The sequence below is a fragment of the Herpailurus yagouaroundi genome, unplaced genomic scaffold, assembly GCF_014898765.1.
Source record: "Herpailurus yagouaroundi ecotype Mexico unplaced genomic scaffold, PumYag 203, whole genome shotgun sequence".
Classification (NCBI taxonomy): Eukaryota; Metazoa; Chordata; class Mammalia; order Carnivora; family Felidae; genus Herpailurus; species Herpailurus yagouaroundi.
The window spans coordinates 10,852,677-10,869,605 of record NW_024412434.1 but is presented as its reverse complement, the minus strand read 5'-3'; the positions used below and the strand labels follow the sequence as shown (position 1 = coordinate 10,869,605).

Below are 16,929 nucleotides of genomic sequence, written 5' to 3'. Positions count from 1 at the left end.
TTCTAGGAATTTGTCCATTTCTTCTAGGTTGTCCAATTTGTTGGCATATATTTTTTCATAATATTCTCTTATATTTCTGTGATGTTGGTTGTTATTTCTCCTCTCTTGTTTGTGATTGTGTTTGAGTCTTTTCTCTTTTTTTCTTGATAAGTCTGGCTAGAGGTGTCAATTTTACTGATTTTTTTTCAAAGAACCAGCTCCTGGTTTCATTAATCTGTTCTACTTTATAATTTAATTTTTTAGTTTCTATATCATTTATTTCTTCTCTAATCTTTATTATTCCCTTCCTTCTGATGGTAAAGAGTTCTTTGTTGTTCTTTTTCTAGATCCTTTAGGTGTAAAGTTAGGTTGTTTATTTGAGATTTTTATTGCTTGATTTTTATTGTTTGAGGTAGACCTATATTGCTATGAACTTCCCTTTTAGAACTGCTTTTGCTGCATCCCAAAGGTTTTGGACCATTGTGTTTTCACTTTCATTTGTTTCCATGTAATTTATTTATTTTTTTTAATTTTTTTCTCTTCTTTTTCTTTTCTTTTTCTTTCTCTTCTGTTTCCATGTAATTTTTAATGTCTTCTTTTATTTCCTGGTTGACCTATTCATTGTGTAGCAGCATATTATTTAACCTCCACGTATTTGTGGTCTTTCCAGATTTTTTCTTGTGGTTGACTTCTAGTTTCATAGCATTGTGGTCAGAAAAGACACATGGTATGACTTCGATTTTTTTGATTTGTCGGGGCTAATATGTGATCTATTCTGGAGAATGTTCTTCATGCATTTGAAGAGAATGTGTATTCTGTTGTCTTAGGATGTAATGTTCTGAACATATCTGTTAAATCTATCTGGTCCAGTGTGTCATTCAAAGCCATTGCTTCCTTATTGATTTTCTGTTTAGATGATCTCTCCATTGATATAAGTGGGGTATTAAAGTCCCCTGCTATCATTGTAATATTATCGATTAGTTCCTTTATATTTGTTATTAACTGTTTTATGTATTTGGGTGCTTCTATGTTGGGTGCATGAATATTTACAATTGTTATATCTTCTTGTTGGGTTGTCCCCTTTATTATTATATAGTGTCTTTCTTTGTCTCTTGTTACAATCTTTGTTTTAAAGTCTGTTTTGTCTGATATAAGTATTGTTATTCTAGCTTTTTTTGATATTCATTTGCATGATACTTATTTCTCCATCTACTCACTTTCAACCTGCAGATGGCTTTAGGCCGAAAATGTCTCTTATAGGCAACACATAGATGGGCCTTGTTATTTTATCCATTCTCTCACCCTATGGTTTTTGATTGGAGTGTTCAGTCCATTTATATTCAAAGTAATTATTGATAGATATGCATTTATTATAATTTTATTGTTTATTTTGTAGTCGTTTCTGAAGATTTTCTCTGATCCTTTCTTGTCTTTCTCTCTTTCATGGTTTGCTGATTTCCTTTACTGATATATTTGGATTTCTTTATTCTTTGCATATTTTTTAGTGGTTTTTGATATATCAGTACCAGTAGGTTTATATAAAGCCTCTTCTGTGTATAACAATCTATATTAAGGTGATGTTCACTTAATTTTGAATCAATTATTTTCTTGTCCCCTCCCCATGTTTATGTGTATATTTTAATAATTTATATCCTTTTATTGTGTGAGTTCCTTGACTGATTTTTTTACAGAAGTATTCATTTCTACTTTTTTGTTTCCTACCTTTATCCTTCAGTCCAGTTGTCTACAGAGGCTATCTTTGCCTGTTGTGGGCAGTGTTTGGTTCCTGGCCTGAATGTAGCATGTTTTAACTAGGTGTGCTCTGGTATGTTTGTGAAATGAGATTGATGCCACTGCCACAGTAACTGAGGCTCTGCAAAACTCCCACAATGGGAGTTGCGGTGTTTGCAGGGATCTGGGCTGCTCTGAGGGAGAAGTTCCCCTGCACTGGGATGAAAGCAAGCATGATTGGGAACGGCAGTATCATTGGAGTATGATGGGAAAGGGCTTGGTATGAGCAATTTAAGTAGTGTCAGAGCTGCACTAGTTCTCACTGGTGGCTGGTCCTGTGCTTATATGGAGGGGCAAAGGAGAGAAATGACACCAGCCAAATATTTTGCTCCTGGAGGGGTCTCTCCATGAATACTGTCTCTCTAGGTTTCACTCTGAGATGAACAAATAACCTCCCCACACTTGTGCCCCAGGCACTCTTCAGGTTACTCTTCCCATGCTGTGTGTCCATGGGTTGTTTGACTTCCTTGTATAGATGTATAGAGCAGTGCCCTCCAAGCTCTATAACCTTTAAAGGTTTTTAAAGCAGCCAAGCCTGCTAACCTTTAAAACTCTAGGCTTTAAACACCTCCTCGTTGCCAGAAGTCATGAAATTTAGGCTCTCCCTCTTTCTAAGCCAATTGCTATGAGGATTCGTTTTGCCATTCACTCCCCCGTGTGCTAGTCTGTCTCTCATCCTTCTCCAAGACCACTCCATCCCCATTGCAGCAGCCACAATCTGCTTCTCTCCCAAACCCCATCTCCATACTTCCTACCTTCTTCAATGTGGTCTCTTCTACCTTTAGTTGTGGAGTTTGCTCTGCCAGTCTTCAGGTCAATCTCTGGGATATTTAAGGTGATCTGATAGTTATCTAGTTGCATTCATGGGATGAGGCAAGTCTATAGTCCACTTATTCTGCTGTAATCTCACCTTATTGATACGTTTTCCGATGTTAAAACATCCTTTCATTCTTGAGATATACTCCAGTGGATCATGAGGTATAATTATTTTAAGATATTTTAACATTTGTTTAGCCAATATTTCCTTTAGGATTCTTGGATCTACATGTAGTTAAAATGGATATATATATATATATAGGATATATATATATATATATATACACACACACACACATATATATGGTATTATTCTCATGTGTTTTGGAATCAAAATCACATAAAATGCATTGTATTTGTTATATTTTAATTTGTTATACTTTTAATTTGTTATATCTTGTAAAGATATAAGAACTGTTCCTTAAAAGTTTGGTAGAACTCATAGACAAAACATAGACGCCTGAAGCTTTTCTGAGAAGTGAAAGATTTCAATTTTTTATGCTTATTGTCCTATTAAATTTTATACTCCTTCTTGGGGCAAGTTTGCCATGTTATATTTTCTACCAATATGTCCTTTGTCCATTAACTCTAGTTTTTAAAAGTTTATTAGAGAATCATTAATCATAACAGTTTTTTAAAACATTCCTTTTATTTTTCATTTGCCTACTTTTTATTTGCATATTTTCTTTTAAACACTTGAATCTCTTATCTTTTTAAAGAACTTTAGTTTTTTTTAATAACTGAAAAGTTTTAACTATTTTGAGATAATTTTAGACTTTAAGAAGATTAGAAAAGATCGTATAGACAGTTCCCACATACCCTTCACTCAACTTCTGATAACGTTAACATCTACATAACCAGGGCAATATTATCAAAACTAAGAAAGTAATGTTAGTACAACACTATTAATTAAACTACATATCTTAATCAGATTTCCTCAGTTTTTCCACTAATGTCCCATTTCTCTTCCAGGATCCAAAACAGGATACCATATGTTATAGGCTGAATTGTGTTTCCCAAAAACTCATATCTTGATTGTCCTAATACCCCCATGCCTCATAATGTGACGGTATTTAGAGACAAGATCCTTGTCTGTTACCTCTTTAGGTAATTAAGTTAAAATGAGGTCATTAGGATGGGCCTTAATCCAATATGACTGGTCTCCTTATAAGAAGAAGAAATTAGGAGACAGGCATGCAAAAAGGGAAGACCACATGAAGATACAGAGAGAAGATGGTTATCTACAAGACAAAGAGAGAGGCCTCAGAAGAAACCAACCCTGCTGACACCTTGATCTTGGACTTCTAGACTTCAGAATTATGAGAAAATAAATTTCTGTTGTTTAAGCCACCCAATCTGTGGTACTTTGTTATAGTAGCCTTAGCAAACTAACATACCATTTAGTTGTCATGTTTCCCTAGTTTCCTCCAATCTGTGATAATTTCTGGGTCTTTCCTTGTCCTTTAAAGATACTTCTCATGTTATGAACCATTTGTTGACACTTTTGAAGAGTGCTGGCATGGTATGTTGTTCAGTGTCTTTCAGTTTGGATTTGTCTGATGGTTTGTCATGATTGGACTGACATTATGGACTTTGGAGAAGAATACAATAGACAGAAACTGTCTTTCTCATTGTATCATATCACAGAATACATAATACCAATATGTTTTAGTATAGGTGATGTTAGCCTTGATCACTTGGTTAATGTGGAGACCATATGAAGACACATAGTTTGCCAGCTTTCTCTATGCTAAAGTTACTATTTCCCCCCTTTTTTAAGTGAATTACTAAATTAAGCCCACCAAGGAGAGGTGAAGTAGTTTCCTGTTCATGGAGAGAGTAGTATCAAAGAACTTTGGGTACACATTAACACCAAGATAGTAATGAATGTTTGGGGGGGGGAGATGCTCTGAAGTTATTCAAATATACTGTTTCCTTTTAAAGTTTTTCCCACTAATTTTAGGATTTATCAGTAGGTCTTGCCTGCAACAATTGTTTATGTGGTATTCCAATGATGATTTTCTATTTCCCTAATTCTTTCTAAATTTATGGATTGTAATTCTTTTGAAACAGAGTTTTCCCTTTTTCCTCACTTTTTAATTTGATCACTTATTTCAGCATGGACTTATAGATATTGATTTTGGGGGTTGAATCCAATATTGTCATTTTTATTTTTTTGCTGAAATAGCTCCAAATTTGGCTGACTTCCACCTTCTTGAATTAAATATTTAGATTTTTTAAAAAACCTTGTTTCCTTATAAGTGTATAGTATTTAAAGCAACACAATTTCCTTCCAGTTTTATTTTTTATTTTTATTTTTTTAACATTAAAAAAAAATTTTTTTACATGTATTTATTTTTGAGAGAGAGAGAGAGAGAGAGTAGGGGAGGGGTAGAGAGAGAGGAGACACAGAATCCGAAGCAGACTCCAGGCTCTGAGCAAGAGATCAGCACAGAGCCTGATGCGGGGCTTGAACCCACGAATTGTGAGATCATGACCTGAGCCAAAGTCGGACGCTCAACCGACTGAGCCACCCAGGCGCCCCCCTTTTTTTTAAAAACTTTTTTTAAAAAATGTTTTATTTTTTATATTTGAGAGAGAGAGACAGAGAGACAGAGAGCGAGTAGGGGAGGGGCAGAGAGACAGAGACAGAATCTGAAGCAGGCTCCAGGCTCTGAGCTGTCAGCACAGAGCCCGACGCGGGGCTTGAATTCACAAAGTGTGAGATCATGACCTGAGCCAAAGTTGGACGCTTAACTGACTGAGCCACCCAGGTGCCCCCAGTTTTATTTTTATCTATGTTCCACAGTTTCATTATCTGTAGTGTTTTCATTGCTACTCAATACTGAGTATTTATTAATTTATCTTTAAAACTAAGGGTTGTTTAGTAATTTGCTTTTATTTTTCAAACATATGAAATGCGTTAAAGTAGCCTTTTAAGACATGTAATTCATAATTTAATGCATTATGATTCAAGGACATACTGTTATAATGTATAAGACACTGGTCCTTTGGAATTTGAGGTTCCCTTTGAAATATAATCTCTGGTTTATTTTCGATAAATATTTGGTAAATATTTTGTGAATGTTAAAACAGAAAGTGAATTATCTGTCATGCAAAGAGTTCTATAGATGCCTAACAGCTTAACTCTACTAATTATAATATTTAGATACTTGCTAACATTGCTGCTTTTTGTTTGACCTATCAGTTTCTCAGAGAGGTATGTGAAAATTTCTGATTACAATTGTTGAACAATTTATTTCTCCCTTAAGTTATATACGTTGTTCATAAAAATACACACATATGTGCATACACACTCAGGTGCACATATGTTCTTGATGGCTATATCTTCTTAATCTACTGTTCCTTTTACCAATATAAGACATCTATATTGGTTAGATCTTCGAGTTACCTATTTCTGCATAACAAATGTATTGTAAAACCTAGGGGCATAAAACAAATATTTTTTTCACAGTTCTGTGGGTCACAAATTTGGGAAGGACTTGGCTGGGTAGTCTGTTTCTGATGTATGTGGTATCAGTTGGAGTGGCTGAGGCTGGAGGATCCACTTCTAAGACATATCTGACAACTGGGTTGAAATGTTTAAGTAGCTGGTGTATGTATGGGAACTTCTTGGTACACTCTCTTTCCATATTCACTTCACCTGGCATCTTGTATTTCCTCATGGCAGGATAATTTCAGGATAGCTAGGCTTCCTATACGCAGAATATACTTACCCCCCTCACACCCCTCACTCCCAAAGTCTCATCTCATTGTGGTATTGTCTTAAAGTCAGGATTAAGCCATTTGAATGAAGTCTAGATGAGCATGAGTCTTCATGTGTATGGTCCCTCAAGCATACTACCTCTGAATCTGAAGACCTATAAAGAAATATTATCTGTCTCCTTTTCCCATTATCCTCCCTTACTATATGATGATGGTAAGGGATAGCACAACTACAATAACACTCCAGTTAAAAAAAAACGGGGGAACAGGTTACACATAGCAGCTACTAGATCATGGCAATTTTGAAATCCACTTCAACGCATATCACCAATTCCTTGATTACCCTGCTCTCTGGGAATAATTCTCTGAAGGTTCAGCCTTTACCTCTGAGCTCTTGATTCTGTCCTCTGAACCATCCTTCCTCTTCCCTAAGAAATTGACTAAGTTCTCAACTGAATGGCTTTCTTGGCTTCCTTCTTGTCCACGGAAGTGTGGGGAGGAGGAAGGATCTTTATTTTGTACTGTTTCTTTTCTTTTTAATTTAGAATGACAGTACTCCTACTTATGCTATTAGTTGAAGAATGTTCTGGGTTTTCTATGGATCTTACTGGGTCTCACTCTATTAGACAGAGGCCAGATTTTTAAATCTTTTTAAGATAGGCAATTTTCTATCTTGGGCCCTGTGGCTATTGTGCAATAAAGCCTTAAAAATCTTAGAATCCCTATTGCTTAACAGAGAGTGTCTATGAGACATACCTGGAAGACCATTTGGAGTCCTTTAGTCTAGCTGAAAGGTTCTATGAAACACCGCCTTATATCTTTCTGACATCTTAATGAAGGATTTTACAGATGCTCCCCTAAAGTGGTTCTTTGCTCTGAAGCCATTTAATATTCCAAGAATCTTTTGCTAGAAGAGATTTTTGCAATATTTCCCCCCGCCCCCCCAATTCTGGCTCTCTGATATTTTTTCTAAATTTTACTCAAAAACTAAATAGCTCCATAGTGGCATTATTCACAACCAAAAAAGTGGAAACAACTCAGTGTCTATCAACAAATGAATGAATAAACAAAACACAGTGTATAAACACACTGTAATACTCTTCCATTAAAAAGGAAGGAGGGGCGCCTGGGTGGCTCAGTCGTTTGAACATCCAACTTCGGCTCAGGTCATGATCCCACAGTTTGTGAGTTCAAGCCCTGCATAGGGCTCTGTGCTGACAGTTCAGAGCCTGGAGCCTGCTTTGGATTCTGTGTCTCCTTCTATCTCTGCCCCTCCCCCACTTGTGCTCTGTCTCTCTCTGTCTCTCAAAAAGAAATAAATGTAAAAAGAAAGGAAATTCTGAAACCTGCTACAACATGGATGAGCCCTGAGTACATTAAACTGAGTGAAATAAGCCAGCCACAAAAAGACAAACACTGTCTGATTCCAACTGTATGGGGTACCCAGAGTAGTTAAATTCTTAGGGATATAAAAAAAGAATAATGGTTTTACTCTAGGGGTTAGGCAGAGCAGGGAATGAAAATTATTGTTTAAAGGGTAGAGAGTTGTAATTTTGCAAGATGAAAAGAGTTCTAGAGATTGGTTGCACAACAATACAAATGGACTTAACACTACTGAACGGCACACTTTTAAGATGTTAAGAGGGTAAATTTTGTGTTATGTATATTTTACCACAATTACAAACTTTTAAAAGCCCAAACCAAAATTAAGCAGTTCCTCCTTTAGTCCATGTTTTTCTTTTTGTATCTATCATAGCCAAAAAAAACCCAGGTAGTACTTTCTGCATTTGGCCTAGAAACTTCCTTAGGTAGATCTACAAGTTCAATTGTTCACAGGTGACAGTGTTGCCAAACTCTCCACATACTATGTACCAACAGTTCCTTTTTCCTCTGCCTCCGATACCATTTTCCTCATTGTCTTTTTTTATTTTTTTTATTTTTTTTTTTATTTAAAAAAAAATTTTTTTTTCAACGTTTATTTATTTTATTTTTGGGACAGAGAGAGACAGAGCATGAACGGGGGAGGGGCAGAGAGAGAGGGAGACACAGAATCGGAAACAGGCTCCAGGCTCTGAGCCATCAGTGCAGAGCCCGACGCGGGGCTCGAACTCCCGGACCGCGAGATCGTGACCTGGCTGAAGTCGGACGCTTAACCGACTGCGCCACCCAGGCGCCCCTTTTTTCCTCATTGTCTTAAAACACAATGTCTTCAAAGTCTTAAAAGACTTAGCCACATATTCCCGCTTTTATTAGCCATCTCTTTGAAAGCCTTCGAGCTTCTGCCGCTGCCTGATGCTAAAGCCAGAGCCACATGTTTTAGGTTTTTGTTATGTTAGCAACCCACTTCTAGCCACCAGATTTTGTTCTGGTCGTTAGGATAGACGACCGATGGCAGCTGGTCTACCAGCATCTGTATCATCTTTTTTGGCAGAACTTCTTCCCTGTACTCCCATCAATATTGACTATATGGGCTGTTGGTGTCAATTGTTTGGTAGTAATGGAGCAGGAAATTATTGTCCAAGGTACTAGAGGAGGAAGCAAAAGCAGAATTTAAAAACTTTCCTTCAACCTATCCAGTCTTTCTTTCCGTCCATTCACCCATAGTAGTTCATTATAGTTTTCAGTTTGCTTGGGTATTCTCTTTGCGGGGAGGCCATCATTGTTACTACTTCTGGCTTCTTTCTAGCATCTGCAGTTTCTTCAAGGTTAATATTTGGGGTGGGCTGATTTAGGAGACAGGGGAAATTTCTTTTTAAGTTTTCATTTACGTTCCAGTTAGTTAATATACAGTATAATATTGGTTTCAGGTATAGAATTTAGTGCTTCAACACTTACATACAACACCCAATGCTCATCACAACAGGTGCCCTCCTTAATCCCCATCACCTATTTAACCCATCCCCCCACACATGTCCCCTGTGGTAAACATCAATTTGTTGTCTATAGTTAAGAGTCTGTTTCTTGGTTTTCCTCTTTTTTTCCCCGCATGTTTGTTTATTTTGTTTCTTAAATTCCACATATGAGTGAAATTGTATTCCACATACAAGTGACATTGTCTCTTAAATTCCACATACGAGTGAAGTCTCTGACTGACTTATTTTGCTTAGCCTAATACTCTTTAGCTCCATCCATGTTGTTGTAGCAAATGGCAAGATTTCATTCTTTTTTATGTATTTACCCAAAGAATACAGAAATACTAATGTTTATAGCAGCATTATCAACAATAGCCAAATTATGGAAAGAACCCAAATGTCCACTGACTGATGAATGGATAAAGATATGGTATGTACACACACACACACACACACACACACACAGGACTTAGGGGAAATATTACAAAGGTATGGACTATGGAAATTTTAGTCTGGTGGGAAAAACAGATCATTAAAATATGAAGAAGGTAACCACAGTGTATTATGGGGAGAAGAGAGAAGTAGCTTCTAAAAAAATTTTTTTTAATGTTTATTTATTTTTGAGAGAGAGAGAGACAGAGCATGAGCAGGGGAGGAGCAAAGAGAGAGGGAGACAGAATCTGAAGCAGGCTCCAGGCTCTGAGCTGTCAGCAAAGTCTGATGTGGGGCTGGAACTCACAAATTGTGAGATTACGACCTGAGCCGAAGTCGGACACTAAAACGACTGAGCCATCCAGGCATCCCTGTTTTTTGTTTTTTTCTTAAAAAATTTTTAATGTTTATTTAATTTGGAGAGAGACTTAAAAATTTTTTTAATTAATTTTTTTTTTTTTTGAGAGAGAGAGAGAGGGAAATTAGCTTCTAAATCAGATTTGGAGTTCATGGAAGGCTTTAGAAAGGAGTCAAGTAGGAGTTATGATAGGTAGAGCATAGTTTAGGCAAAGGGACTTCAGGTATAAAGGCATGTATAAAAGAATGGCTTTCTGAGACAACATGAATTTTTAAGGACCCACATGTAGTTGTGAATTGTCTGAAACAAAGAATGTATGCAGAAGAGTGGATGGAAACATTAATAGTAGCAGGGGCCTGAATATAATGTTATACCGAAGAGCTTGGATTTTATTCTTTAGGACAGTGGGAAAGAATTGATTTTAAGCAGGGAATTGTTAGGACCAGATTGACATATTGCTAATTTTTTTTTTACTTCTTAAAAATATTTATTTTTGAGAGAGAGACAGAGAGACAGCGTGAATGGGGGAGGGGCAGAGAGAGAGGAAGAGACAGAATCCAAAGCAGGCTCCAGGCTAGGAGCTGTCAGCACAGAGCCCAACACGGGGCTTGAACACGTGAACGGGAAGATCATGACCTGAGCTGAAGTCGTGGCTAAACTACTGAGCCACCCAGGTGCCCCAGATTGACATATTTCAAAGATTGCAAGGACAGCACAGTGTGATGCTTAAGCTCTAGTGCCCTTTGCTTGTGTGGAAACCTTCTAATGTCCTGGAATGAGCACTAGCAATGAGTTTTGTGGTCAACCGTTTTCTGTAAAAATTTTAAAAGGAGGATATTTTAACTGCAAGGGTCTCTTACTACTGTAACTTGCTTCTATTACATTTTCCCTAGGCTGTGGGCATTTTGGAAACCAGCTAAGGGGAAGTTCAGGATTATTTATCTATATTAAAGCAGTTTGTAGTCACATTTACGTATAGCTAAGTTATTGCTAGCCATCCTGGTATACAAATAACTTCTGGTAATGATCTTGCTACCCACCCAGCAGTTAAAACACAAAGATATGGGGCCAAAGGTCATATTGTGATACATGTGTTCATGATTTTCCACGTGGTTCTTAAAGAAGGACCCTAAACAGGGGCGCCTGGGTGGCACAGTCGGTTGAGCGCCCGACTTCAGCCAGGTCACGATCTCGCGGTCTGTGAGTTCGAGCCCCGCGTCAGGCTCTGGGCTGATGGCTCAGAGCCTGGAGCCTGTTTCCGATTCTGTGTCTCCCTCTCTCTCTCTTCCCCTCCCCCGTTCATGCTCTGTCTCTCTCTGTCCCAAAAATAAATAAACGTTGGGAAAAAAAAAAAAAAAAAAAAAAAGAAGGACCCTAAACAAAATAAACATCAGCACCTACAAACCAGTATCTTTACCTGGAGCAATACGAGGTAGGACCAAATCAGTAAGCTATTGTAAAATGTTTTTAGCCTTGTGAGAGATGAAGACCTGAACCAAGGCAGTGGTAGCAGAAAAGGAAGGGAAGGGTTAAGATGCAAGAAGCATTCAGGCAGTACAATCTAGGGAACTTGGCAATTGTTTTGATTTGGGGGTTTCGCAACAGATTATCGACTCGGATAATTGGAAGGATGGAAGCCATTCATGGAAAAAGAACATGGGGGCAACTGCAAATTTGGGTGGAGGACGAATCCCATTTTAGGCTTGTGGCATTTCAGGTGTCAGGTAGAGAAAAATGCTGGTCTGCAGCTCAGCTAAACACCCAGGTGTTGGGAGATATAATTTACAAAATTTTCTTCTCTGGAGGCCACTCGCCTGGCTTTTTTGGCCCTTGCTTTCCAGACCCCACACCAGGGAACGGCAGCCACTTACACAATCCCAGAGCTTCCCAGAGGCACCCGCTCACCGGATGTGGGAGCAGTACTTCCGCCCCCAGGAGGCATGCGCTTAGGGGACTCACCGCTCAGGGGCTGCTGGGCTCTTAGCCCGGCCCACCCTCTGTGGGCTCAGAGTAGCTAGTGGGTGGTTTTGCCTCTGCGTGGTTTTCGGCAGGATACCTTTTCCCACCCAGCGAGCGTTCTTTTCCCACCTAGTCCCCCAAACTTCCACTTCCCCTGCAGGAAGTCAACGGCACCTCCCTGAGGGCTTTGTAGGTCTCCAGGCACCAAGGCAGCACAGCGGCGCTAATGAAGATGAGTCAGCACTGAATTCCCAGCTGGTAAACGCACGACTCATTACCTTTGGTGGTTTTGCACAAACCCCAGAAAGCTTCGTGAGCTGTTTACGGTCTGCGGTGACTTTTGGTTCTTGCATATGAACCTAGAATTAAGAGGGAAAACTCTCAGTGATTAAGATCCCTATTTCTTTTTTTTTTTTTTAATTTTTTTTTCAACGTTTATTTATTTTTGAGACAGAGAGAGACAGAGCATGAACGGGGGAGGGGAAGAGAGAGAGAGGGAGACACAGAATCGGAAACAGGCTCCAGGCTCTGAGCCATCAGCCCAGAGCCCGACGCGGGGCTCGAACTCACGGACCGCGAGATCGTGACCTGGCTGAAGTCGGACGCTTAACCGACTGCGCCACCCAGGCGCCCCAAGATCCCTATTTCTTAAGCCAGTTTCCCTTTGAAGGGACCAGAGTAAGTGCAGCCTCCCGGAATCTTAAAGTGGCCAATGTTCCTGAGTGGGAAGATGTGCACTATCTTGTAACTAAAATCAGTGTAGCCAGATAGTTGAGGAAAACCTGACCTCGTTATTCCTGACAGATGTGGAACAAATAAAAATGTATAGTTTTTACTAGTTTACTACTTACAGATGTATTCCAAATAAGCCATTCGTGGCAGAATACCAAAATATACTAGACAGTAATAGCTCAGGGGGACATTTTGTGTCATTGACGTTGACTGGTAATGGAGAGTGTGGTATGAACCTGCTGTAATTATACCTTGAGTCACTGGTTGAATTTGTAGTCTCCTGTCCACTCTAAAAAAAACAAAATCAAAAACCTAATCATTCCACTGACTTGCTGGAAGTTTTTCTTTTTTTGGAATCACACTTTTTACTTTGTAGTATGACCCACACTACAGTGAAGCTCCGTGAAGGCAGGGACTTTTTTCCCCCTCCTTTCTGTTGCATTTCAAAAGCCAAGAACAGTTTTGGCCCAAAGTAAGCCTCGACATACTTATTGAATGGTTGAAAAAAATGAATATATAGTTTTTCAAAGAGCATGAAGTGGAGCGTGCAGTGGGCCAGCATGATTGGCATGACCTATGTGGAACATAGTTCTAGTGAAAGTCTTGCAAGTAAGGCAATCAGAAAATGAACAAATGTTAATGGAATACCTTCTATACCCCAAATGATAACTTCCCAGATCCCCCAGAATTTACCATCTTTTTTCCATTAAACGTTCTGACATTATTATATTTGGGCCTATGTGGTTCACCTCCGTGGCATCTCTCATAGTGGTGTGCTCATACCAGAAATAAGTATTTGTTGAAAGAGCAAGGGAGGAAACTGGCTAAGGCATTAGGTTGCCTGGGAATTCATTAATTTATCACATGAACAGCCATTTGTTTTATAGAATCATGGTCCACAAGCTTGCAAACTGTGTCTTTTGCAAATTGAAGTTTGTTTCTGTGAAGGATTTGTAAGTTTTCTGTGATAATTTTTGGGTTTTCATTTCAGTGATCCTCTGAAAAATTAATTTACACGTGTTCTGGGTTATCTGGATAACCAAATACTAGCAAGAGGGTTTGGTGTCTCTGTTTTCTATCTCTTTTGACCCTGTTAGCGCTACTTAGTGTAGTACTTTGTTTCAGGTAAATAAGGAAAGATCAGAGGCAGCCTTACAAAACAGAAGTGACTTATTCACCCCAAATTAAGCCCAAATGACATTAAACTGCTTTGTGGGAAGATTTCACAATAGTTTAAAAGGAGAAAAGAGAGAGATGAATATAGGTGATAGAGTAGGTGATAGAATAGAATATTCTATATTCTATATCTATCTATATTCTATATCTATATATATAGATATATATGTCTATATTCTATATCTATATCTATTCTATTCTATTTAGTTTGGCCAAGTGTAATCATTGGTGTTTTTAAATTAATATTTTAAATTTAGATTTTGTTGAATTTATAGTTTTGTTTGCATTTATTTCATAATTTTGTGGGTATTTTTGTAGGTACAAGAACTATGATACGAAGAGTTTGAGCCTAACTTGATATTTGTACATATTTAATAATGCCATAATGAAAATAGTTTAAATTGGGAACAAGAGACCTTGAAAATGTGTTTTTGCTTTACTCAAGTTTGTGAGAAACGACATTACAAAGCTTTGAGCTTTAAGGCCCAGAACATAGAATATTTATTTTAATGAAGTGCAGGTGGTGACAGTTCACTGTAGGAAAAATGTTTCTGCTGCTAGTAGTGCTCATGGTAGTGAAAAATAGAAGAGAGGGATCTTAGCAAAATGAAAATGTAAGAAGATTGGTTGGAGAAAATGGAAAAATTTTAGATAAAATTGGAGCTTTCTTTGCAGTTTTGCTTTTGGCTCTGAATTTGTGAGCTCTCTTTCTTAGTGATTTTTCTCAAATGGCTAAGTGAAATGCAGTGTTTTTGTTTCCAGAGTTAAGAGAAGAAAATTGCTAATCAGCACTTCTGTAGGTGGTGCAAATCTCTGGTTTGGAGCACTGGGAGACCTGAAGAGCTGCTTAAAGTCTTTGTGGTGGAATATCAGAGGAAAGAGATGCTATCCTCCCCTCCCCATCTCCCTATCCCTGGCCCTGCATTGGGAAATAGGAATAGAAAGAAATGAGATGAAGGCCTTGTTTTGATTTACTTTAATAGAAGGGGTACTGGGGGGCAGTTGTTATTTTAGAGTCAACTTTGCTACCATGTGCAGAGCAAAACTGTCAGGAATTCAGTCAATCAACTGAATATTTATTGAGCACCTCTATGGGCCAGGCATCATATGGGGAGCTGAAAACAGTGAACAATACAGGGTCCATGCCTTTGGGACTTAAGTAAAACTAATACGTGTTTTTTTCTGTTGTACTGTGTGCCTATCTTCACTTGGTACACTTTAGTTGGATGTGAGTGGGCGATGTGAAAATTTTTAGTGCACTCTTATATTGATTTGTCTGATTTCTGGGATGCAGCACAGAGGTAGAAATTGTAAAGGCTCAGATTAATTTGTTCTTATCTTTCTCTGTTTTTAAGGGGTGTTATGAAAGTTGACATAAATCTTCAGAAAGTGGACATTGACCAATGTTCAAGTGATGGCTGGTTTTCAGGAACTCACAAATGTCACCTTAACAATTCAGAGGTAAGAACATGAAGATAAAGTCCTCTGAAATCAGAAGCTCGGAAATGTATAACTTTTGAATTATATTGTATTTGTATGGGTAAGTGAACAAGAGACATCCTACTGGGAAAGAAAAATCTCCTATGCAGTTCTGAATGTTGCCAAATGAACTGGAAGAGGGGTAAAAAATGTTGTGCAGAATAACTGTTCATTTGGCTGAAGCTAAAAATATGTCTGAAGTTTTGCTTTAGTTAAAGTCTGACCCTCTTCTTCAGAACGGGGCTCCAATTAAAATAGCCATGAAGTGAGAAATCCCAGGAGGGGTCAACCAGATTATGCACATTTTTATGCAGTGTGATGATTGTTGAAACGTAGAAGCTATACATTCAGACATGCTGCCATCTGGTAGGAAAGCAATAAAGTATGGCAGGGCAATTTTTGAGAACAAGGAGAAAACTATACAGGGACCTGGCTATGAAACATGTATACTTGTGTATGTTTTTCCAGTTTGCAGCTCCTATCTGTGCTCGATTTCATGGGACTCTGGTTGGTAAAGAATAGGCCTAGAGATCATACATGTGGAAATAAGACTGTTACTTGTCTTTTGTAGTTTCAGAGAAGAAATGCAATGACATCCTGATTTCATTTTCAGTATCTGTCTCTCAGGTCGCCAAATACTGGAAACAGCTGTACAATAAAATTCCTGATCTTAAACGAATACTTGGGCTGTCCTACCTTTGAGTCCATGAATTTGTGAGGAGGGTCAGCTTAACTTATTTAAAATACAGGGGATATTGCTATAAATGTAGTAATTTAAATTTTCAATTTTAATTTTTGCTCTTGTGAAGATGATTTTATGTAGTGCATTTTTTACCTTCTTACATGATCTTTATTTTTTAATTTTAATTTTGTTTTAATTTCAGTAGAGTTAATATACAGTGTTATATTAGTTTCAGGTTCAATACGTAGTATAATTTTAAGGTAAGAAATTTTAAGGCAGAAGGATACTATCAGTGATTGCTTATTTGTGCCATTATACAGAGAAAAAAGTGCACAGGCAGTACACTGGTGTACATGCATGTACATATGCCCATTGCATGCTTCCCATGTGCAGCCTTCCCATATCCTGCCATATACAACCCATGCACTCCCATACCCTCATACCCCGCCACTCCCCAAATAATCTTCCACGGTTTCACACATCCCCACTACCTATACTATACCTCCTCCGATCCCCATACTCCCTACCACAATATCTCTCAACCCTCCCACCCACTAAAACCCCAAGAAATCCTCATAACTCCTCACCTCCCTCTAAATCTGTCACATATCCCTGCCATATCCCTGTGACTCCTACTTCCTTAGTATCCTCTGTACATTCCTGCATATTCCCATAGCCCCTCCCACATTTCTGTACATCTTCACATAGCCAACCCTCCACACAGCCCTCACTTCCTTCTCTCCCCTCACCCCCAAATTGGGACTCAAATTATGTAAGTGAAAGGTGTTGGTCTTACCAATTCATAGAAGTTAGGGTCCTCTTTTTGCTTCCTTTCACTCTTTGTTCTCACGATTTTTGAACTTTTCTGAGTTTCTACTTCCCTTTGGATTCATTCTGGCGTTTCTAAAGATAGGAATTTCAATCACTGGTCAGTGAACATCTTTAGC

The 16,929-nt window shown here is 38.3% G+C and overlaps 1 protein-coding gene across 1 annotated transcript in view; it reads left to right on the top strand.

The window, feature by feature from the left end:
- Window positions 1-16,929, top strand: part of GPR158 (G protein-coupled receptor 158) — a 441,554-nt gene that overhangs the window by 22,682 nt on the left and 401,943 nt on the right. The window contains exon 2 of the mRNA XM_040451181.1: window positions 15,177-15,282. Coding sequence (XP_040307115.1) covers window positions 15,177-15,282 — 106 coding nt within the window. The remainder of the gene's footprint in view (window positions 1-15,176; window positions 15,283-16,929) is intronic.